The following is a 24,370-nucleotide window of genomic DNA, read 5'->3' on the forward strand; positions in this document are numbered from 1 at the left end:
TATTCAGGATTGATTTCCTTTAGGATGGACTGGTTGGATCTCCTTGCATTCCAAGAGACTCTCAAGCGTCTTCTTCAACACCACAGTTCAAAAGCATCAATTCTTTGGTGCTCAGCTTTCTTTATAGTCCAACCCTCACATCCATACATGACTACTGGAAAAACCATAGCTTTGACTAGATGGACATTTGTTGGCAAAGCAATGCCTCTTCTTTTTAATATGCTGTCCAGGTGGGTCACAATTTTCCTTCCAAGGAACAAGCATCTTCTGATTTCATGGCTGCCATCACCATCCACAGTGATTTTGGAGCCCCTCCCTATCCCCCCCAAAAAAAGCCTGTCACTGTTTCACCACTGGAGCAGTGGCTGTGTGGCATTGGAGTGATGCTAAGGAGATAACCCCCATCCAAGGGCAAAGGAGAAGAGCCAGCAAGATGATAGGAGGGGGGAAATTGTGTTTAGACTCAAACCCCATACCCACCAGAGACGCTCAAGGGCTCAAACAAACCTTGGGTGCATCAGGACCCACAGACCCCACAGAAACTGAGACAGAACTGTGTTAGAGTATCTCCTGTGGAGGTATGGGTCAGCAGTAGACTGCCACCAGCACAGGGGCTCTGGGTCCAGCAGACCTGGGTATGGCATAAGCCCTCTTGGAGGAGGTTGCCATTAACCCTACCATAGAGCCGCCAGAACTTACACAAGACTGGGAAAACAGACCTTGGAGGGCACAAACAGAATCTTGTGTGCACCAGGACACAGGAGAAAGGAGCAGAGACCCCACAAGAGACTGACCCAGACTTGCCCATGAGTGTCCAGGAGTCTCCAGCAGAGGTGTGGGTTGGAGGTGGCCTGCTGCAGGGTTGGGGGCACTGAGTGTAGCAGTGTGTGCATGGGACCTTTTGAAGGAGGTCACCATTATCTTCATTACCTCCACCATAGTTTGGGCCAGGTAAATAACAGGAAGGAAACACAGCCCCAGCCATCAACAGAAAATTGGATTAAAGATTTACTAAGCATGGCCCCACCCATCAGATCAAGACCCAGTCTCCCCTTCAGTCAGTCTCTCCCATCAGGAAGCTTCCATAAGCCTCTTATCCTTCTCCATCACAGGGCAGACAGAAAACCACAATCACAGAAAACTAACCAATCAGGTCATATGGACCACAATCTTATCTAACTCAATGAAACTATGAGCAATGCCGTGTAGGGCCATCCAAGACAGACGGGTCATGGTGGAGAGTTCTGACAAAACGTGGTCCGCTGGAGAAGGGAACGGCAAACTACTTCAGTATTCTTACTTTTAGACCCCATGAACAGTATGAAAAGGCAAAAAGATGCACTGAAAGATGAACTCCCCAGGTCGGTAGGTGCCTAATATGCTACTGGAGATCAGTGGAGAAATAACTCCAGAAAGAAGGAAGAGACGGAGCCAAAGCAAAAACAACACCCAGTTGTGGGTGTGACTGCTGATGGAAGTGAAGTCTGATGTTGTAAAAAGCAACATTGCATAGGAACCTGGAGTGTTAGGTTCACGAATCAAGCCAAACTGGAAGTGGTCAAACAGAAGATGGCAAAAGTGAACATCAACACTTTAGGAATCGGTGAACTAAAATGGACTGGAATGGGTGAATTTAATTCAGATGACCATTATATCTATGGCTGTGGGCAAGAATCCCTTAGAAGAAATGAAGTAGCCCTCATAGTCAACAAAAGAGTCCAAAATGCAGTACTTGGGTGCAATCTCAAAAACGACAGAATGATCTCTGTTCATTTCCAAGGCAAACCATTCAATATCACAGTAATCCAAGTCTATGCCCTGACCAGTAATGCTGAAGAAGCTGAAGTTGAACAGTTCCATGAAGACCTACAAGACCTTCTAGAACTAACACCCAAAAAAGATGTCCTTTTCCTTATAGAGGACTGGAATGCAAAAGTAGGAAGTCAAGAGTTACATGGAGTAACAGGCAAATTTGGCCTTGGAGTACAGAATGAAGCAGAGTAAAGGCTAATAGAGTTTTGCCAAGAGAACACACTGGTCATAGCAAACACCCTCTTCCAACAACACAAGAGAAGACTCTACACATGTACAACACCAGATGGTCAATACTGAAAACAGATTGATTATATTCTTTGCAGCCAAAGATGGAGAAGCTCTATACAGTCAGCAAAAATAAGACCTGGAGTTGACTGTGGCTCAGGTCATGACCTCCTTATTGCCAAATTCAGACCTAAATTGAAGAAAATAGGGAAAACCACTAGACCATTCAGGTATGATTTAAATCAAATCCCTTACAATTATATAGTAGAAGTGAGAAATAGATTCAAGGGATTAGATCTGATAGACAGATTGCCTGAAGAACTACGGACAGAGGTTCCTGACATTGTAGAGGAGGCAGGGATCAAGACCAATCCCAAGAAGAAGAAATGCAAAAAGGCAAAATGGCTGTCTAAGGAGGCCTCACAAATAGCTGTTAAGAGAAAAGGAGTAAAAGGCAAAGGAGAAAAGGAAAGATATACTCATTTGAATGTAGAGTTCCAAAGAATAGCAGGAGAGAGAAGAAAGTCTTCCTCAGTGATCAATGCAAAGAAACAGGAAAACAATAGAATGGGAAAGACTAGAGATCTTTTCAAGAAAATTAGAGATACAAGGGGAAATTAGAGATACAAGGGGAACATTTCATGCAAAGATGGGCATAATAAAGGACAGAAATGGTATGGACCTAACAGAAGCATAAGAGATTAAGAAGAGATGGCAACAATACACAGAAGAACTGTACAAAAAAGATCTTCACGACCCAGATAATCACGATGGTGTGATCACTCACATAGAGCCAGACATCCTGGAATGTGAGGTCAAGCGGGCCTTAGAAAGCATCACTACAAACAAAGCTAGTGGAGGTGATGGAATCCCAGTTGAGCTATTTCAAATCCTGAAAGATGATGCTGTGAAAGTGCTGCACTCAATATGCCAGCAAATTTGGAAAACTCAGCAGTGGCCACAGGACTGGAAAAGGTCAGTTTTCATTCCAATCCCAAAGAAAGGCAATGCCAAAGAATGCTCAAACGACTGCACAATTGCACTCATCTCACACACTAGCCAAGTAATGCTCAAACTTCTCCAAGCCAGGCTCAACAGTACATGAACCATGAACTTCCAGATGTTCAAGCTGGATTTAGAAAGGCAGAGGAACCAGAGACCAAATTGCCAACATCCACTAGATCACAGAAAAAGCAAGAGAGTTCCAGAAACACATCTATTTCTGCTTTATTGACTACGCCAAAGCCTTGGACTGTGTGGATCACAACAAACTGTGGGAAATTCTTCAAGAGATGGGAATACCAGACCACCTGAACTGCCTCTTGGGAAACCTGTATGCAGGTCAGGAAGCAACAGTTAGAACTGGACATGAAACAACAGACTGGTTTCAAATCAGGAAAGGTATTGGGGGCCAGCGTGAGGCACTCCGCCCGTGGCAAAGGTCATGAGGAAGGAGGCTCGACATACGCAAAGGCAGGATCGAGTCTCAGGAGTCCCCCTGGAAATCCTCGAGCATCTACCCCCATAACCAGAGCCTGCCTACTTTACTACTTTGTGCTCTCACCTACACCTCTGACTTTACGGGGGGCTGTCCCCCACCACCTCTTTCGGAGAAGGAGTTAACTTAGAGCTCCAGTTAATAAAAACTCCTGGGTGTGACAAGAGTGTTTTAACCTACAAACTCCTCTGAAGGTTCTCTAGCCTGCCTGACAGGCTTGTCCGGCCACATGTGATTGCTCACAGCCTCCCAACCATGAGAGGCACGAGATGCTTTAAACCTTCTAAAAATAGGTTCCCTAGAAAAGTTAGAAAACCATTAGTATAAGTATAGTGGTTCCCCATCCTAAACCCTCCTCCCTCCTCCCTCCCCATACCATCCCTACATGTATACCTGTGGTGGATTCATTTTGATATGTGGCAAAACTAATACAATTTTGTAAAGTTTAAAAATAAAATAAAAACTAAAAATTAAAAAAAAAAGGTACAAACTACTATGTATAAAAAAAAAAGTATAGTGGGCTGATTAGAAATTGTATTGGTGAAGGGTTTTTCATTTGTTGAGCCAATGTTTGTTGCTAAGTCTCCACATCCCCTGCCCTTAGACACATTAATGAATATATAGAATAAATAAGTATTAACCTTTGATATTAATCACGTTAGACCTTAGGCTAAGTAAATTCTTTCCTTAATTAAAACCCACTACACCCTCCCCCTATAGGAATGTAACTTTATCTGGTACCTTCGGAAGGTAGAGTCTTTTTTAATAATCACCCCTGGAGAAATAAGTGTCCTGGTTGACTGACCGCTGTCACAAGGAGAGGGTCATAAATTGTCAGCAGGCCCCCTGGCCAGAAGATGATGTAACACCCCTAAGACCTCTGTATACATTTGTATGAAGCACCTGACTTTGATAAAAGTCAGGACTGCTGACCCCACATGACTTTTGCATAACATCTCAGTGTATAAAAGTAGACCATGGAAAATAAAGAATTGGGATCAGTTTCTCAAAATACTGGTCTCCCCACGTCACTCTCTCTCTCAAACTCTGGCTGAGTCTCCATCTGGAGCACAGAACCCACCAAGCTTACTAATTTTGCCTGGGCTTCTAAGATCCGACCGGGGGGGGCCTCAGTGTCTCCTCTCCTTCAGGAGAGCGGAAGGACGCCTGCGGCCTCCGTAAGTGGTGCAAACTTCTTGTCTTGAAGTTTTATTGGTCTCCCGCGTAAACCAAGCTACTCAGCCTCTTTTCTCCACTGAATTTTCCTACTGAGCTATCGTCATTCTATTACTCTTTATATCTCTAATTAATATCTAATTGAAGCTATTGTATCCTGATGCTCGCCGACACCGTCCCCGCTTCGCACTCCCTGGATCCGCCGGGGCTGGACCTCGGCAGAAAGGAGTATGTTAAGGCTGTTATTGTCACCCTTCTTATTGGACTTATATGCAGAGTACATCATGAGAAACGCTGGGCTGGATGAAGCACAAGCTGGAATCAAGATTGCCGGAAGAACTATCAATAACCTCAAATATGCAGATGACACCACCCTTGTGGTAAAAAGCAAAGAATTAAAAAGCCTCTTGATGAAAGTGAAAGAGGAGGTTGAAAAAATTGGCCTAAAACTCAACACTCAGAAAACTAAGATCATGACTTCTGGTCCCATCACTTCATGGCAAATAGAAGGGGAAACAATGGAAACAGCGAGTATAAATTAGCATGAGTTTCTCATATATATGGCTTTTACTCTGTTGTAAATTCCTTCTGTTCTTAATTGGTTGAAAGGATATATCATAAAAACGTTTTGAATTTGTCAAATCTTTTCCCTATATCTACTGAGACAATCTTGTCATTTTCATTCTTCATCTGGTTAATGTGGTGTGTGTTATCACATTGATTAATTTTCATATGTTGAACCATCCTTGCACTCCCATGATATCACTGCCATGGTGCATAATCCTTTCCATGCACTGTTGAATTTGGATTTGCTAGTATCTGTGGAGAACTTTTGCATTTATATTCATCACAGATATTAACTTGTAGTTTCCTTTTTCTGTGGAGTCCTTACCAATTTTGGTATCAGAGTAATGCTGGCCTCATAAAATGAGTTTGTGTTTTCACCTTTATACTTTTTGGAACAGTTTTAGAATATTGACTTTAATTCCTATTTAAATGTTTGGCAGAATTCACTAGTAAAACCAATCTGTCCTGGGCTTTTCTTTGTTGTGAAGGTTTTAATTACTGGTTCACTCTCCTTGCTAGGTTTTAATCTGCTCACTTTCTAGTTCTTCATGATTTAATCTTGACATGTTACATGTTTCCAGGAATGTGTTTATTTCTTTTTGGTTTTTCACTTTCTTAGCATACAAATGTTCATAGTAATCTTTAAGGAAGTATAAACTATAAAAAAATTAATTCTGTAGTATTTATAATGATACTACTTTTGGTTTTATTGTATTAGTCTTCTCCCTTTTTGTACTAGTTAGCCTAGCTAAAGGTTTGTTAATTTTTTCTTTTTTCAAAAAAAAAAAATGCTTACACCTGTTGATTTTTAAAATTGCTTTTCTAGTCTTCCTTTTCCTCATATCTGCTCTAACCTTTATTATTTCCTTCCTCCCACTTAATTTGGGTTTAGTTTATTTTCTTCATTCCTTGATGGTTGTCAAATTCAGTGGTTACTTGAGATCTTAAGACAGTAAAATGAATGAAAACTCCAAGACTCTATCTTATTAACAATAATTTTTTTCTGACATAAAAATATAACTATAAGCACATCTGACATCTTTACAGTATCAGTCTTCTTTTCATGTGGCAGTAAAACATCATCAAGATATAAGTTCTTCTTACAAAATCTCAAAATAAAACAAAAATTATGTGGTCATAAATGCTAGTGTGAAATCACTCCTTTGGTGTGGGTCAGGGAGGGTTGAGACATCATGAAACCAAGTTTTATTATTCAGTACTATAAAATCATCTACAATGGGGACCATATAAGAATATTATGAACAAAGCTTGGTTTGAAATTAACGATTTTAAGTGCTCCTTGTACAATGATCGAAAGGTACAATGCAGAATGGTTAATCCTGCTATACTCACCTGACACTGGGGAATGACTTGCTGTTAGTGCTGCTTTCTTCTGACACAGATCTGTAACATCGATAATGTTTATTTTTAAAAAGTGAGAAATTTTTAAAATCTTAATCAAGTGACTATTTGAATGAAGAATGTTCTTCAGAGAAATAGAGTGATTCACTAAATAAAATGTCTCCTTCCAGGGAAATAAGAGCAATAAAACAACTACCAGCTCAATATTAGGAGAAACGCCACCAGCCATCTTGCTATGTTGACCTAATCTTCTCATTCTCATTTCACATTTACTCAAATATTTATGGTATAAGCCCACATATTTGCGGGCAGGCCCCTTGATTCTATGGTAATCCTAACTCTCACCCAAATTAAGCCAAAACCATAAAGTAGCAGTCCAAAATTTCAGCTTATTTTCTATACATTTCTATAGATTTCTTTCATCCTCTCATAACACATACTCATCTTCTCTTTATATCAATTCCAAGAAGGTAAAACTAAAGATAAATACCTCTGTGGGAAAATATGGAGAAGGCAATGGCGCCCCACTCCAATACTCTTGCCTGGAAAATCCCATGGACAGAGGAGCCTGGTAGACTGCAGTCCATGAGGTCGCTAGAGTCGGACACGACTGAGTGATTTCACTTTCACTTTTCACTTTCATGCATTGGAGGAGGAAATGGCAACCCATTCCAGTATTCTTGCCTGGAGAATCCCAGGGACGGCGGAGCCTGGTGGGCTGCCGTCTATGGGGTCACACAGAGTCGGACACGACTGAAGCGACTTAGCAGCAGCAGCAGTGGGAAAATATAGTAAATTATGAATAAGGGGTTCAATAATGATGCTTAAATTGTTGTGTAATGGATTACAGATAATATGATAATGTCATTTATTAATTCGGTGTACCCAGGAGTTTATGATAAATTGGAAAGCTATTATCTCACATTTTATACAGTTACAGAGAATAATTTTAAGGACATAAAGATTAAACCCTTTGCTCAAGGTATCATAGTTATCAAGATATACAATATTTAGGAGTTGAAGCCAGGTTTTCTGAGATTAAACATAATTTTCTCCCCATTTCATGACGCTTCCTCCTGTCTAACCTGATTAACATGAACTACACATGTAATTTCTAGTTGAGAAATGACTTGCCCAATCAGCAATATAAAGAATTAGGAAAATAAATATTATGCAGGCATATTCATAGATCTTATCTCTAGTGGAGTGGGGTATTTTAATGAAGTTATTTACCACTGGTCTGAGGCTCTATATGTTTAAAATTTATTTTTAAATGCAGTGTTATTATTTATTCTCATGATTCTCTCATGTACAATATGACCATATAGACAGAGTCAGGATTAAGAGCTTGCCTGGTGGCTCAGATGGTAAAGAATCCACCTGCAATGCAGAAGACATGGGTGAGGAAGACACCCTGGAGAAGGAATAATAAACCCATCCAGTATTCTTGCCTGGAGAATTCCATGGACAGAGGAGCCTGTGGTCTACAGTCCATAGGGTCGCAAAGAGTCAGAAACAACTGAGCGGAAACTATCATATTGGATTAAGAGGCTGAATAAATCTCCACCATACCCTCGGCACCCATCCTCCTCAAGTAATCCTGCTGGTAAAATGTAGTAAAACCAGAAAAAAATATGAAGGACACCAAGCCAGTTTGAAATGTATCTGTGTGCCTCTCCTCATATCGCTTTACCTATAGTCTTAGCATATTCTAGATGAACCATGAATACTTTTTTCTTGACTTATTTATTTGATAAGAATAAAACATATATACCTTTCACTTTCAAGTTCTCCTTTGTAGCACAGCTCTCTTATTTTATCCTGCTTTATTATAAGAGCAGCAGCAATGATGAACACAGGTATAGAAATGTAGAAAACGAGTTGAAGTCTGTGTTTTGGATGACCAAGAGATCTTTCCTTCAAAAAACTTTTACCTCGAATGGAAAATATCATTTCAAACTGTGTCAGAGATTTTATTAACCAAATGAAATGGTGCAAAGCTATCATTACCAACCATATTCCCAAACACTAAACAATTCATTCATATAGACTGTGAATATAATAAAATCTGAAAACCTAAACTAATATATTAAATGAGCTTTACGGATGTTTCTGTGTTTTCAAACTTCTACCATATGGTGATTTCCTTGACTGAAGGCATTGTTCTTTCATGGACTGCATATTTAACACCTGCAAGTATTTCTTCAATTCTGTTCTGATACAGGGTTTCTGAGGCTCAAACATATATATCATAAAGAGTATTGGGATTTTACCTGTATGTGAGAATTAAATCTGGGGTGTGTGGCATTTGGGCTTCTCCGGTGTCTCAGATGGTAAAGAATTTGCCTGCAATGCAGGAGACCCGGGTTCAACCCTGGGTTGGGAAGATCCTCTGGAGAAGGAAATGACTACCAATTCCAGTATTCTTGCCTAGAGAATTTCATGGACGGAGAAGCCTGGGGAGCTACACTAAATGGGGTCACAAAAAGCTGGACACAACTGAGCACCTAAAATTTTCACACTTTATGTGGCATTTTTCTTATATTACTAGAATTTTTTCTAAAAATTAGAAGTACTCTAAATAACTTATTTAACCAAGTTCTTTAATCAAATATGTGGCAATAGGAAATTGTTAAAATGACTCTAGATTTTATAGAATGCATGGCTAAATCTGCTTCTGATGCATTTCTGATTGACAAGTGCTAATATTTACATTTTCCTCATCTGTTCTTATAGATTCTCAGCTGACATCTGTATTCACCTTCCTGGAGTCCTAATGTATTGAGTCCTGCTTTCTTCATAATTTGTTTGCTTGCTTCCTTTTATTTGATATGAACGCTTCAGCAATGTGGGAGTCCTGGGTTCAATCCCTGGCTCAGGAAGATCCCCTAGAGAAGGGAACGGCTACCCACTCCAGTAATCTGGCCTGGAGAATTCCATGGACTATAGTCCATGGGGTCGGAAAGAGTCAGACACGACTAAGTGACTTTCACTTCACTTCACTTCTTGCTCTATCACTTCTTAGCCACATGGAGGAGCTGACAGTCAGAAGAGCAACTCGCCAGCTACAGTGTGGATGATCACTGAGGCTCAAAATTCTCCTCTTAGGCTAGCCCCAATTCTTCTCCTTTTTTCCCGTGGTTTTTAAAGAGAGTTCATAGTAGGAGCAACATTTTATTTTTCAGTCAGCTCTGTGCATGTGCCTGGGGTTCCCAGTATCTTCAAGATAAAAATTACATGATATTTGTAATTAGACAAAGAATCAGATGAAGAGATCAGCATCTCTAGTTGTATCCGGCAGACTGATTCTCAACCTCATGTGTAGTCTTCTGGGTAATCATGGAGATCACGTGGTTATTTTGAAAATGAATAAGATATGAAAGTGGCCTTGAAAGTGTAAGTAGGATTTCCCCAGACCAAAAAAAAAAAAAGGTCTTTCTTTCCCTTTTACTATCTAGTTTTAACGAGCACTATGTATTGATACCTGCCAACAAAGACTATTTTCTATAAATTCTTCTTTCAGCTTGAGATCTTCATTTAATTAATTACTCTGAGTCTCCAGTTCCCATGGGTTAAACTAGTCCCCAACAATCTGCCTCAAGGATTCTACCTCCTTTCAAAGATACCTCAGGGCATCCAGTCATTTAACTATTCAGTTCAGTCACTCAGTCATGTCCAACCCTTTGAGACCCCCTGCAGCACACCAGGACTCCTTGTCCATCACCAACTCCCGGAGTTTACTCAAACTCATGTCCATTGAGTCGGTGATGCCATCCAACCATCTCATCTTCTGTCATCCCCTTCTCCTGCCTTCAATCTTTCCCAGAATCAGGGTCTTTTCAAATGAGTCAGTTCTTCACATCAGGTGGCCAAAGTATTGGAGTTTCAGCTTCAACATCAGTCCTTCTAATGAACACTCAGGACTGATCTACTTTAGGATGGACTGGTTGGATCTCCTTGCAGTCCAAGAGTCTCTCAAGAGTCTTCTCCAACACCACAGTTCAAAAGTGTCAATTCTTCAGCACTCAGCTTTCTTTATAGTCCAACTCCCACATCCACACATGACTACTGGAAAAACCATAGCCTTGATTAGACGGACCTTTGTTGGCAAAGTAATGTCTCTGCTTTTTAATATGTTGTCTAGGTTGATCATACCTTTCCTTCCAAGGAGTAAGCATCTTTTTATTTCATGGCTGCAGTCACAACCTGCAGTGATTTTGGAGCCCAAAAAAATAAAGTCTGCCACTGTTTCCACTGTTTCTCCATCTATTTCCCATGAAGTGATGGGACCGGATGCCATGATCTTTGTTTTCTGAACGTTGAGCTTTAAGCCAACTTTTTCACTCTCCTCTTTCACTTTCATCAAGAGGCTCTTTAGTTTTTCTTCAATTTCTGCCGTAAGGGTGGTATCATCTGCATATCTGAAGTTATTGATATTTCTCCCAGCAACCTTGATTCCAACTTGTGCTTCATCCAGCCTAGCATTTCTCATGATGTACTCTTCATATAAGTTAAATAAGCACGGTGACAATATACAGCCTTGACATACTCCTTTCCCGATTTGGAACCAGTCTGTTGTTCCATGTCCAGTTCTAGCTGTTGCTTCCTGACCTGCATACAGGTTTCTCAAGAGGCAGGTCAAGTGGTCTGGTATTCCCACCTCTTTCAGAATTTTCCACAGTTTATTGTGATCCATACAGTCAAAGGCTTTGGCATAGTCAATAAAGCAGAAATAGATGTTTTTCGGAAACTCTCTTGCCTTTTTGATGATCCAGCGGATGTTGGCAATTTGATCTCTGGTTCCTCTGCCTTTTCTAAAACCAGCTTGAACATCAGGAAGTTCACGGTTCACATATTGCTGAAGCCTGGCTTGGAGAATTTTGAGCATACTAATTCACCGCTTTTCACCTCCTCCCTTTTACTTCCCCCAAATGTCTCAGCCTTTATGACTCAAGGGTTTAATTGTCATATCAAACTCCCCAAAACACAGATGTGACCCTAGCAAACTTCATGGGTAAATATCAGGTATAAAGGAGCCAGCATCCAGCAGCAGCAACTCCCAAAACTTTCCCCCCTTCTCCTCCAACTCCATACTACATTCAGATGGGTGATAGAAAAACAAGATGAGAAGTTCTGTGTAGACACAAGACTGCTCATAAATAGTCATTTCACTTTTGCACTGTTAACTACACAGTTACATGATTACCTAGTTTCTCCAGGCAGCTATTCTACCATCAATAAATTCCAGGTTTACTTAGAATAATTGATGTACACTAAAGAGTGTATGTGCTCTGTCACTCTCGTGTCCAGCTCTTTTGCAAGCCTGCCAGGCTCTCCTGTCTATGGAATTCTCCAAGCAAGAATACTGGAGTGGGTTGCCGTGCCCTCTTCCAGAGGATCTTCCCATCCCAGGGATTGAATCCACTTCATTGGGCCACAATGAGCTCAGATCTTGCTCAAGTAATATTCTAGGTGTTTCTGTGGGGTGTTTTCAAATGAAATTAATATTTAAATCAGTGTGTGTGTTAGTGGCTCAGTTGTGTCTGATTCTTTGTGACCCCATGGACTGTAGCCCACCAGGCTCCTCTATCCATGGGATTTCCCAAGCAAGAATATTGGAGTAAGCTCCCATTCCCTTCTCTAGGGGATCTTCCCTACCCAGGGATTGAACCCAGGTGTTCTGCATTGAAGATAGAGTCTTTACCATCTGAGCTACCCAGGAAGCCCAACATTTATATCAGTAGACTGGGTAATGCAGTAGCTTTCTTTAATGCAGGTGGGCCTCAATCCTGGCGGTCTTAGTTAAACAAAAACACTGATCCTCCAGTGAAGATTCTTCCTGCTTGAGCTGCCCAAATTGAGACATCAGCTTTGCCTGACCTTCAAGGCTTCAGCCCTTCACACAAAATCTGCACCATCAGCTCTCCTCGACCTGAGTTTACTGACTCTGTAGATCTTGGAATCTGTCAGCTTCCAGAATCACATGGGCCAATCAATTCCTTCTAAAGCTTCTCCTCCTGCACCGTCAATGGTCCCATTTCTCTGGAGAATTCTGACTAATGCAGATTTTGGTTCCAAGAAACAAGATGTTGTTATGACACATACCTAAATATGTGGAAATGGCTTAGGAACTCATAATAGATACTAGCTAGAGGAATTTTGAGGCACATTGTGGAAAACACCTAGATTAATCTGAAGAGAAGGCAGGAAGAGAAGGGGATGACAGAGGATGAGATGGTTGGATGGCATCACAGACTCAATGGACACGAGTTTGAGCAAGCTCCAGGAGTTGATGATGGACAGGGAAGCCTGGCATGCTGCAGTCCATGAGGTTTCAAAGAGTCAGACATGACTAAGCGACTGAACTGAACTGACTGAATATGAAGAGATTGTTGGTGGAAATATGGAAGGTAAAGGCAACTCTGGTGAGGGTTCAGAGGCAAAAGAGGAGAGCAGGAGAGAAAGCCTACATCTTTTTTAGACAATACAAAGATAATCATGAATGGAATGCTGGTAGAAATATTCACATGAAAGTTGTTTCTGGTGAGATTTTAGACAGAAAAAAAAACAATGGATAAGAAAAAGCATTTATTTCCAACATTCTGGAAGGGGGGTCATAGAGGATCCTGTTGTGATGTATGTCGGAGAGTGTTTTGCCTATGTTCTCCTCTAGGAGTTTTATAGTTTCTGCTCTTACATTTAGATCTTTAATCCATTTTGAGTTTATTTTTGTGTATGGTGTTAGAAAGTGTTCTAGTTCATTCTTTTACAAGTGGTTGACCAGTTTTCCCAGCACCACTTGTTAAAGAGATTGTCTTTAATCCATTGTATGTTCTTGCCTCCTTTGTCAAAGATAAGGTGTCCATAGGTGCGTGGATTTATCTCTGGGCTTTCTATTTTGTTCCATTGATCTATATTTCTGTCTTTGTGCCAGTACCATACTGTCTTGATGACTGTGGCTTTGTAGTAGAGCCTGAAGTCAGGCAGGTTGATCCCTCCAGTTCCATTCTTCTTTCTCAAGATTGCTTTGGCTATTCGAGGTTTTTTGTATTTCCATACAAATTGTGAAATTATTTATTCTAGCTCTGTGAAGAATACTGTTGGTAGCTTGATAGGGATTGCATTGAATCTATAAATTGCTTTGGGTACTATACTCATTTTCACTATATTGATTCTTCCAATCCATGAACATGGTATATTTCTCCATCTATTAGTGTCCTCTTTGATTTCTTTCACCAGTGTTTTATAGTTTTCTATATAGGTCTTTAGTTTCTTTAGGTAAACAAATGGGACCTAATTAAACTTAAAAGCTTCTGCACAACAAAGAAAACTATAAGAAAGGTGAAAAGACAGCCTTCAGAATGGGAGAAAATAATAGCAAATGAAGCAACTGACAAACAACTAATCTCAAAAATATACAAGCAACTCCTACAGCTCAATTCCAGAAAAATAAATGACCCAATCAAAAAATGGGCCAAAGAACTAAATAGACATTTCTCCAAAGAAGACATACAGATAGCGAACAAACACATGAAAAGATGCTCAACATCACTCATTATCAGAGAAATGCAAATCAAAACCACTATGAGGTACCATTTCACGCCAGTCAGAATGGCTGTGATCCAAAAGTCTACAAGCAATAAATGCTGGAGAGGATGTGGAGAAAAGGGAACCCTCTTACACTGTTGGTGGGAATGCAAACTAGTGCAGCCACTATGCAGAACAGTGTGGAGATTTCTTAAAAACCTGGAAATAGAACTGCCTTATGACCCAGCAATCCCACTGCTGGGCATACACACTGAGGAAACCAGAATTGAAAGAGACATGTGTACCCCAATGTTCATCACAGCACTGTTTATAATAGCCAGGACATGGAAGCAACCTAGATGTCCATCAGCAGATGAATGGATAAGCAAGCTGTGGTACATATACACAGTGGAGTATTACTCAGCCATTAAAAAGAATACATTTGAATCAGTTCTAATGAGGTGGATGAAACTGGAGCCTATTATACAGAGTGAAGTAAGCCAGAAAGAAAAACACCAATACAGTATACTAACGCATATATATGGAATTTAGAAAGATGGTAGCAATAGCCCTGTATACGAGACAGCAAAAGAGACACTGATGTATAGAACAGTCTTTTGGACTCTGTGGGAGAGGGCGAGGGTGGGATGATTTGGGAGAATGGCATTGAAACATGTATAATATCATATATGAAATGAGTCGCCAGTCCAGGTTCGATGCACGATACTAGATGCTTGGGGCTAGTGCACTGGGACGACCCAGAGGGATGGTATGGGGAGCAAGGAGGGAGGAGGGATCAGGATGAGGAACATGTGTATACCTGTGGTGGATTCATGTTGATATATGGCAAAACCAATACAATATTGTTGAGTTTTAAAAAAAAAAAAAAAGGCAACTCCTGTTATAAAGTGACCAAAAACTTGGCTAAATTGTAATCTTGTGTTTTATGGAAGATAGAATTTGTGAGTCATGAAACTGGATAATTAGTTGAGGATATTTCTAAGAAAAATGTCAAATATGTAGCCTGGATACCCTGACTCATTAGAGTAAGATGTGAGCAGAGGAGACAAAGTGAAGAAGTTAGTGCTAGGCAGAGAGGTGCCAGAATTTAAAGATTTGGAGAATTCTCAGTCTATGAATTTTGCCAAAAAAAAGGGGGGGGGATATGTTCCAAAATGTGGACAGAAAAATCATCTGATAAATAGATTGTGCATGTGAACCATCTCAGAAGAAGGCAGGAATAAGGATGAGATGATATCAGCAGAAACACTGCCAGGTCAGACCAAAGGGAACAGCACAGGGCCATAGAACCAACTGGCTGCCAATATGCTTTATCCTTCAAGAAAAGAGAAGAATGCAGAGGGTGACTCAGAGATCATCAAGGCTTCCTCTCCCATCATGGGGCCAGGAGCTGTCTCTTCCTCAGTTTTGACCAGCCAAACTCCGTTGCCCAGTGGCTCAGGGGCAGTTTACTCCAAAGAGCTGTATGGGTGGGCCTCTGTCCAGAGCTGAAGAGGTAGGGTAGAAGCTACTGCATCTGGGTTATGCTCCCACCCCAAAGGCTCTGGAGGACAGAACATCAAAACTAAGAGGGTTATTCTCCAACCTTAACATCGAATGTAATTTGCCTTGCTAAGTTTTATTTGTATTTCCTGAGACCTGTCACCCTTTTCTCCTTTCCCATTTCTCCCTTTAGGAACAAGAATGTCTATTGTATGCCTGTCTATCCACCGTTGTTTTTTTCTTGGTGGTCCAACTCTCACACCTGTACATGACTACTGGAAAAACCATAGCTTTGACTAGATGGACCTCTGTCAGCAAAGCAATGTCTCTGCTTTGTAATACACTGTCTAGGTTTGTCATAGCTTTCCTCCCAAGGAACAAACGTCTTTTAATCTCATGACTGCAGTTACCATCTGCAGTGATTTTGGAGCCAAGAAAATAAAATCTGTCACTGGTAACAGTTTTTCCCCTTTTATTTGCCATGAATTGATGGGACCAAACGCCATGATCTTAGTTTTTTGAATGTTGAATTTCTTTTTTTTTTTTGTTTTGTTTTGTTTTGTTTTGTTTTGTTTTGAAGATTTTAAATTTTATTTTATTTTTAAACTTTACATAATCCACCACAGTGAATGTTGAATTTCAAGCCAGCATTGTCACTCTCCTCCTTCACCATCAAGAGGCTCTTTAGTTTCTCTTCACTTTCTGTGATCAGACTGGTATCATCTGCATATGTGAGGTGGTTGATATTTCTCTTGGCAATCTTGATTCCAGCTTGTGATTCCTTCTGTCCTTCTAGGATTTCGCATTATATACTCTGCATAGAAGTTAAATAAGCAGGGTGATAATATACAGCCTTGTTGTATGCCTTTCACAGTTTTGAACCAATGGGTTGTTCCATGTCTGGTTCTAACTGTTGTTTCTTGACACACATACAGGTTTCTCAGGAGGCAGGTAAGTTGGTTTGGTACTTCCATCTCTTTAAGAATTTTCCACAGTTTGTTGTGATCCACACAAAGGCTTTAGTGTAGTCAATGAAGCAGAAGTAGATATATTCCTGAAACTCTGCTTTCTCCATGATCCAACGAATGTTGACAATTTGATCTCTGGTTCTTCTGCCTCTCAGAAACCCGGCTTGCACATCTGGAATTTTCTCAATTTACATATGGCTGAAGCCTAGCTTGAAGGATTTTGAGCATAACCTTACTACTTACTACCACTTGAAATAAGCATAGTGCTATGATAGTTTAGGCTCTTATGAGGTCATTGTTTTTTCACTGGGACCTGTTGTACACAAGAACCTGTGTGTGCCCTCTAGAGTGGAGGTTCTGTTTCCCCCAGTCCTATGGAATCACTGCAATCAAACCCCACTGGCCTTTAAAGCCAGATGCTCAGGGAGTTCCTCCTCCTGATGACAGACCCCTAAGCTAGGGACCCCCATGTAGGCGCTCATAACTTTCACTTCTGTGTAATAAGTTCTGTGATATAATTATTTTCCAGGTTGTGGGTCACCCACCCAGTGGGTATGGGATTTTATTTTATCGCTATTGCACCCCTCCTACTGTCTCATTGTGGCTTTTGCTTTGTACTTGGATGTAGGGTACCTCTTTGTATGTTTCAAAATTTGTTTTCAATGGCTGTTCAGCAGTTAGTTGTGATTTTGGTGTTTTTGCAAGAGCTTACGTCTTTCTACCAAGTCATCTTGTCTCTGCCTCCTTTTTCTTTTTCCTTTGTGCTTAATCTTATTTCACTTGCTCATAGAGTGCTGAGGGCAGAGGTCTTGCACCCTACACTTCAGACCTAGTGTGAAATTGCTTTGCTGACATCTCTGCTGAGTGTGTAGAAGTATTGAATAATACAGCATTGCTTATTTAAAGGTTGTTAACAGAGCATACCTTAAAAGTTCTCCATACCAGAAAAAAAGAAAAACTATAAGTATGCTGACAGGTGTTAGCTAGACCTACTGTAGTGACGACCTACATTGTTTTACAATGTATAAAATAGCAAATCATTATGTTGTACCCCCTGAAACTAATATAATGCTACACATCACTTATATCTTAATAAAAAATATTTTGAATTGGGTATGGTGGAGAAGGAACTGGAGAAACACATATGGAGATGAAATCTCAAATGTCTGGGTTGAGATAAGCAAGTATCTAAATCAATTACACATTTTTGTTTCCTAAATTAAAAAAAAAAAAATTGTCTGCCCAGAAATGATATGGACCTAACAGAAGCAGAAGATATTAAGAAGAGATGGCAAGAATACACAGAAGAACTGTACAAAAAAGATCTTCACGACCCAGATAATCATGATGGTGTGATCACTGACCTAGAGCCAGACATCCTGGAATGTGAAGTCAAGCGGGCCTTAGAAAGCATCACTACGAACAAAGCTAGTGGAGGTGACGGAATTCCAGTGGAGCTATTCCAAATCCTGAAAGATGATGCTGTGAAAGTGCTGCACTCAATAGGCCAGCAAATTTGGAAAAGTCAGCAGTGGCCACAGGACTGGAAAAGGTCAGTTTTCATTCCATTCCCAAAGAAAGGCAATACCAAAGAATGCTCAAACTACCGCACAATTGCACTCATCTCACACGCTAGTAAAGTAATGCTCAAAATTCTCCAAGCCAGGCTTCAGCAATATGTGAACCATGAATTTCCTGATGTTCAAGCTGGTTTTAGAAAAGGCAGAGGAGCCAGAGATCAAATTGCCAACATCCACTGGATCATAGAAAAAGCAAGAGAGTTCCAGAAAAACATCTATTTCTGCTTTATTGACTATGCCAAAGCCTTTGACTGTGTGGATCACAATAAACTGTGGGAAATTCTTCAAGAGATGGGAATACCAGACCACCTGATCAGCCTCTTGAGAAATTTGTATGCAGGTCAGGAAGCAACAGTTAAAACTGGACATGGAACAACAGACCAGTTCCAAAGAGGAAAAGGAGTTCGTCAAGGCTGTATATTGTCACCCTGTTTATTTCACTTATATGCAGAGTACATCATAAGAAACGCTGGACTGGAAGAAACACAAAATGGAATCAAGATTGCTGGGAGAAATATCAATAACCTCAGATTTGCAGATGACACCATCCTATGGCAGAAAGTGAAGAGGAACTCAAAAGCCTCTTGATGAAAGTGAAAGTGGAGAGTGAAAAAGTTGGCTTAAAGCTCAACATTCAGAAAATGAAGATCATGGCATCCGGTCCCACCACTTCATGGGAAATAGATGGGGAAACAGTGGAAACAGTGTCAGACTTTATTTTTCTGGGCTCCAAAATCACTACAGATGGTGACTGCAGCCATGAAATTAAAAGACGCTTACTCCTTGGAAGGAAAGTTATCACCAACCTAGATAGCATATTCAAAAGCAGAGACATTACTTTGCCAACAAAGGTTCGTCTAGTCAAGGCTATGGTTTTTCCTGTGGTCATGTATGGATGTGAGAGTTGGACTGTGAAGAAGGCTGAGCGCCAAAGTATTGATGCTTTTGAACTGTGGTGTTAGAGAAGACGCTTGAGAGTCCCTTGGACTGCAGGGAGATCCAACCAGTCCATTCTGAAGGAGATCAGCCCTGGGATTTCTTTGGAAGGAATGATGCTAAAGCTGAAACTCCAGTACTTTGGCCACCTCATGCGAAGAGTTGACTCTTTGGAAAAGACTCAGATGCTGGGAGGGATTGAGGGCAAGAGGAGAAGGGGACGACAGACGATGAGATGGCTGGATGGCATCACTGACTCGATGGACTTGAGTCTGGGTGAACTCCGGGAGTTGGTGATGGACAGGGAGGCCTGGCGTGCTGCAATTCATGGGGTCGCAAAGAGTCGAACACGACTGAGCGACTGATCTGATCTGAAAGATGGCAGTGTTCAGATAAAAATAACTACTGCTGGATTAGTTCTGGGCACACTTGTAGTTCTTGTTCTTGTAGAACAAACATGTTTTATCTATTCATTGAATTTCTTGATTTCTCTACAAAACAATGAAGTTACATTTCCAGATTCACAGATTGTAACTAAAATGACTAGTGGGAGGAAAATTGAAAGTTTTGATAACATCTGTTGATCCCTTACAGTGAAGCAATGACTCTGTCACATTTTAGCAAGTAAATGTAGTAGCACACACTGCCCCAGCTCTTAGGTAATTTAGTTTCCAGAAGAGAATTTCAAATAAGCTTCTGAGTTTGTATAAAAATTTTAATAAAACCATATAAAATAAAGAGATTTTTGTTATCCTGATCAAACACAAACTAGCCTTTGCTCATCTATATGCATATTTAGCAAACAGAGCAAATGTAAATCTTTGCAAGTTCCATTCAGTCTATAAATTTCTTACTGAAGAAAAGAAGAAGATCTAACTTGCCAAATGTACTGTCCACCTGATACACAACACTGAAAGGGTTATGATTTGTTTTTCTGTGATATAAAGGTTTTCATAATGAAAATTTCAATCACTTTTAGTTTCCTCAAAATGTGCAGAAGCATTTAACAAGAATTTTTTTTTTTTTTTTTTTTTTTTTTACTTCACATCGTGGAAAGATATTGCTTCCTTAAACAAGTGTACAAGATGGTTGTACTCTTTGCTGGCCATAGAAGATATGTTGAAATATTTGTAGTGCAGTGTGTGTGTGTTCAATCATGGCTGACTCTTTGCGACCCCATGGATGGTAGCCCACCAGGCTCCTCTGGCCATGGAATTCCTCAAGCAAGAATATTGAAGTGGGTCACCATTTCCTCCTCCAGGGTATCTTCTTGACCCAGGGATCAGATCAGGGTCTCCTGCATTGGCAAGCAGATTCTTTTACCACCGAACCACCTGGGAAGCCCACGCTAAAATATTTACCTAATGTAAAATCTTATTTTTTAAAAGGCTGGACAAGAAGAAAATACTTCTCTAATGTTGAAATTCATGGAGGATAAGAACAGAGAAAAGAAAGTTCGCAATGAAATGGAAATTTATATGCTGCTTTTCCAAAGCAATCTGATGATCTGTGAAGAGGCCTTCAGAATTCCAGAAGAGGATGTACTGATACGCCTTGGGAGTTCTACGATTTGCATAGGTTGTGACAACAATTCATACACTGAAAAAATGACTCATGCTTTTGGAAATAAAGACTGCTTTGGAACTCAAAAAGTGTAACCAGCAATGGGTAAGCAAGTTAGGAAGGACTTCCTCAGTTCCTTTTTTAAAACGGTAACTTATATGGAATTCAAATTAGATTTCACCAACTAAGATTACTTCTATGCTTTAAGCCATGTTCCCTGAAAAAGAAATATTTAACATCCAGTGTGCTTCGGAGTGCATAAAAATGATGGGCATTTGAGACATGGATAGCCTATGTGATAAATTTAAATATTCAAAAGAGCTGACTGACAGAGAGGTGGCCTATCAGACCAAGCCTGTAGCATCAAAGTGATTGAACATGTTTGGAGAGCTGCAAAATATTAATAGTTTTTCCAAGCCTGAAAACCTGCTTTATCTAGTAAAGAAAACCCTTAGTATCCTATGCTCAACTGCTTTTGTCAAGATACTTAGCATAATGCCATTACAATGAACTGATACAATTCAGAAATTTGGGCTTGTTAAAACAAAGCTTCAAGTCAAAATGAATTTTACATTTGATTCTATTCCACTTTGCTATCACTTCAAAGAAGGATACCTTAAAGGCTGCAAGCAGTTCAGAAAAGTATAACTGGAGAATAAAACAAAAAATATGTGTGACTGTATTATGGCACTGAAAGAAGCATGTCAATGTTATTTTCATTAAATATGAGGGTATCTTTAATTATTCCTGTTATATTTTTATTCTTTCTCCTTTCTAAAAATCTTACATTTATGTATTTTAAGAAAAAAAAAGATAGCCATGCAAAACTTAAATATCTAGTACAGGGCTTTTAAAAAGAGGTAAAGTAAATTGCTTGGATAAGGCAATGGCACCCCACTCCAGTACTCTTGCCTGGAAAATCCCATGGACAGAGGAGCCTGGTAGGCTGCAGTCCATGGGGTCGTGAAGAATCGGACACGACTGAGCAACTTCACTTTCACTTTTCACTTTTCATGCATTGGAGAAGGAAATGGCAACCCACTCCAGTATTCTTGCCTGGAGAATCCCAGGGATGGCGGAGCCTGGTGGGCTGCCCTCTCTGGGGTCTCACAGAGTCGGACACGACTGAAGTGACTTAGCAGCAGCAGCAGCAGCAAAGTAAATTGCTGTATTATAGAATACATTATATTCTCATTATAAAGTATTATTTTTGTTCATATATTGTTAGTTTTAATTGGTTTTTCTATAAACTACTATTGATCAGCAGTTAGTTCTATTGCTGTTTCACTTAAATAATAGCAGTTTATACAACAACCTGGAGAATGAAATGGCAATCCACCCCAGTACTCTTGCCTGGAAAATCCCATGGACGGAGAAGCCTGATAAGCTACAGTCCATGGGGTTGCAAAGAGTCAGACACAACTGAGCGACTTCACTTCACTTATATAACAAAAGTACACAATATAGAATAATATCAAATTTGAAATAAATACTGATTTTTTCTACATATTTATGTGAAAATAATATATATAGTTGCTTGTTACATGTTAAATGATTATATTTCCTTTTTTTTGGTCTACACACAGTCTGATATATCTGTATTTTAATTGTCTAAGAAGTTACTCCCCTATGTATGCCTCTCCTTGGTATTCAAGCTGCATATAAGCCTGCCCAGGAGTTCATCATTTATTTGACCCAAAAGGAAAAGGGGTAAAGGTAGACAGACATCCTCTTCTGAAATCAGGAATATCCTCCAGTTGTTCCCAGTCTCATCCAGACCTACTTGATCTCAAAACAATACTCAGGAACCCTAGGGGTGGGGATATTCTCAAGGAAAAATTTTAAACTTTAGGTTGGAGCCCCTACAATGCAAGAGAAAGGAGTGGCCTGAAAGATGGCAATGATGACTTAACACCATTTTAAACCAAGCATATGTGAGACAATCCAAAGTGAATAATCCAAATTAACTGATCAAATTAGGTACACTGTAATTTCTTCTTTTCAAATTTCCTACCACTAGGTACAATTTTTGTTAGTAAACAATATCAACAGTGATACAGAAGTACAAACTTAAAACTGTCTTAGTTTTTTAAAATCTTATGAGTAAATTAAAACCATATTTGTTGACATCAGTTGTTTTGCAATGTGGCTTGGAACCTAAACTTCATTTTCTTACGTATTGCCTTAGATTAACAAAGTTTTAAAGACACTAACCAACTTTGTGCTGGTGTCCATCATCAACACTTCCAAACGCTTCTGGAAGTGGCTTGCAGTTAGGAGGCGCAAACCCCATCAAACAATGGCAATGGTTTAAATTGTTGCATACCTGGAATAATTAGAAAATAGAACAATTTTTATGTACAAAGTTGGTTTTCTGTAGAGACCAATAAATATTCTATACTTATTGAACAGAGAATTTATCTTAAATATATAAATTCAACAAATTGTCACAAATTTTACCTTGAAATTTCCTATACTGTAGAAAGTATATCTGGCTTCTGTTGCCAAATCATTTTTAAAAATTCTTTCAACTCTCCACACAACCAGACCAAGATATTATCAATCAACAATAACATGCCACTAATTATCATGTACTTCCTAACTTCACAGAAAAGTCTGGACACTAAATTAATGAACAAGACACTTCTAATGACCTTATTTACCAGTTCCTGCCTTTTCTCTGTAAAAATAAGATCATTTTGGTTAAATGATAAACACAGTACCTATAGCATATCCAGCCCACATATTTACCAATCATTTTATATGTCCAGAATCATCTTAAATGTTTCTACATCTTCTCTAATAAACAGTTTGGCAATATTTCTCAAGAAAGTAAGATTGAACCTGTAAGTTATAGACTGTTAAATCACACCAAGCAGCATGAAGATGATAAAAAATTACTCAGAAGGTTTCTTTAAATCTCCAAACTCTTGACTAAATTGTTTAAAGCATGTTACTTAAAATCACTGAAATTACTTAAATTACTTTAAAAACTGAAATTACTTACTCCTTGTGAATTACAATCAACAGCATTACTGCATATTGTAGTATTGATTTGGTATTTAACCTCTACACAGGAAAAGTTCAAACAATACTAAAACAAAGCAAAGAAATTGAAAAACAAATTCAGTCAAACTATCAAATTAGACTGTGCATATAGATAATACATGAGAAAAAATTCAAGGACTCATATTACCAAGAATTGTCATAAAAATTCAAAACATAAAGTTATAATTGTCACAGCATTGAAATAAATATGAAATAAACTATGTGCCTTCATACTGTAAAAGTATAGTCATGTAAGAAGTTGAAAGTTTTATTTTATTGCCATCTAGCACCAGAAGTCCTCTTAGAAAGAAAAATATCCAGAAAAATAATCTGGTTAGTCCTTTGAGTTCAATCATTATGTGAGGAGCATTTAAAAAAATACCCAGGCCTTGGCTGTACCTGACACCATTATATCAAGATTTCTGTGGGCAGAGTTTAGACGATTACCATGAGCAGTTAGGGCTGAGAAATTTCACATGGGAGGTTGAGATAATAAAATCACGGGTATAAGGAGCAAATGAGGCATATTACTATTCCATGTGGGGGAAAAAAATGAGGAGAAAAGCAAAGCAAGGATAACAGGAAATTATATGAGGTAACAG

General features: G+C 39.5%; 1 protein-coding gene across 1 annotated transcript in view; it reads right to left on the minus strand.

Annotated features, from left to right (window-relative positions):
• The window catches only part of LOC102404621 (disintegrin and metalloproteinase domain-containing protein 5), a 109,204-nt gene that overhangs the window by 16,395 nt on the left and 68,439 nt on the right, over window positions 1-24,370 (minus strand). The window contains exons 8-11 of the mRNA XM_025278224.3: window positions 23,728-23,814; window positions 22,935-23,046; window positions 8,418-8,577; window positions 6,635-6,685 (exon numbers count right to left, since the gene is read on the minus strand). Of these exons, the coding sequence (XP_025134009.3) occupies window positions 6,635-6,685; window positions 8,418-8,577; window positions 22,935-23,046; window positions 23,728-23,814 (410 nt within the window). The remainder of the gene's footprint in view (window positions 1-6,634; window positions 6,686-8,417; window positions 8,578-22,934; window positions 23,047-23,727; window positions 23,815-24,370) is intronic.

This window comes from Bubalus bubalis, chromosome 1 (assembly GCF_019923935.1).
Source record: "Bubalus bubalis isolate 160015118507 breed Murrah chromosome 1, NDDB_SH_1, whole genome shotgun sequence".
NCBI classification, from domain to species: domain Eukaryota; kingdom Metazoa; phylum Chordata; class Mammalia; order Artiodactyla; family Bovidae; genus Bubalus; species Bubalus bubalis.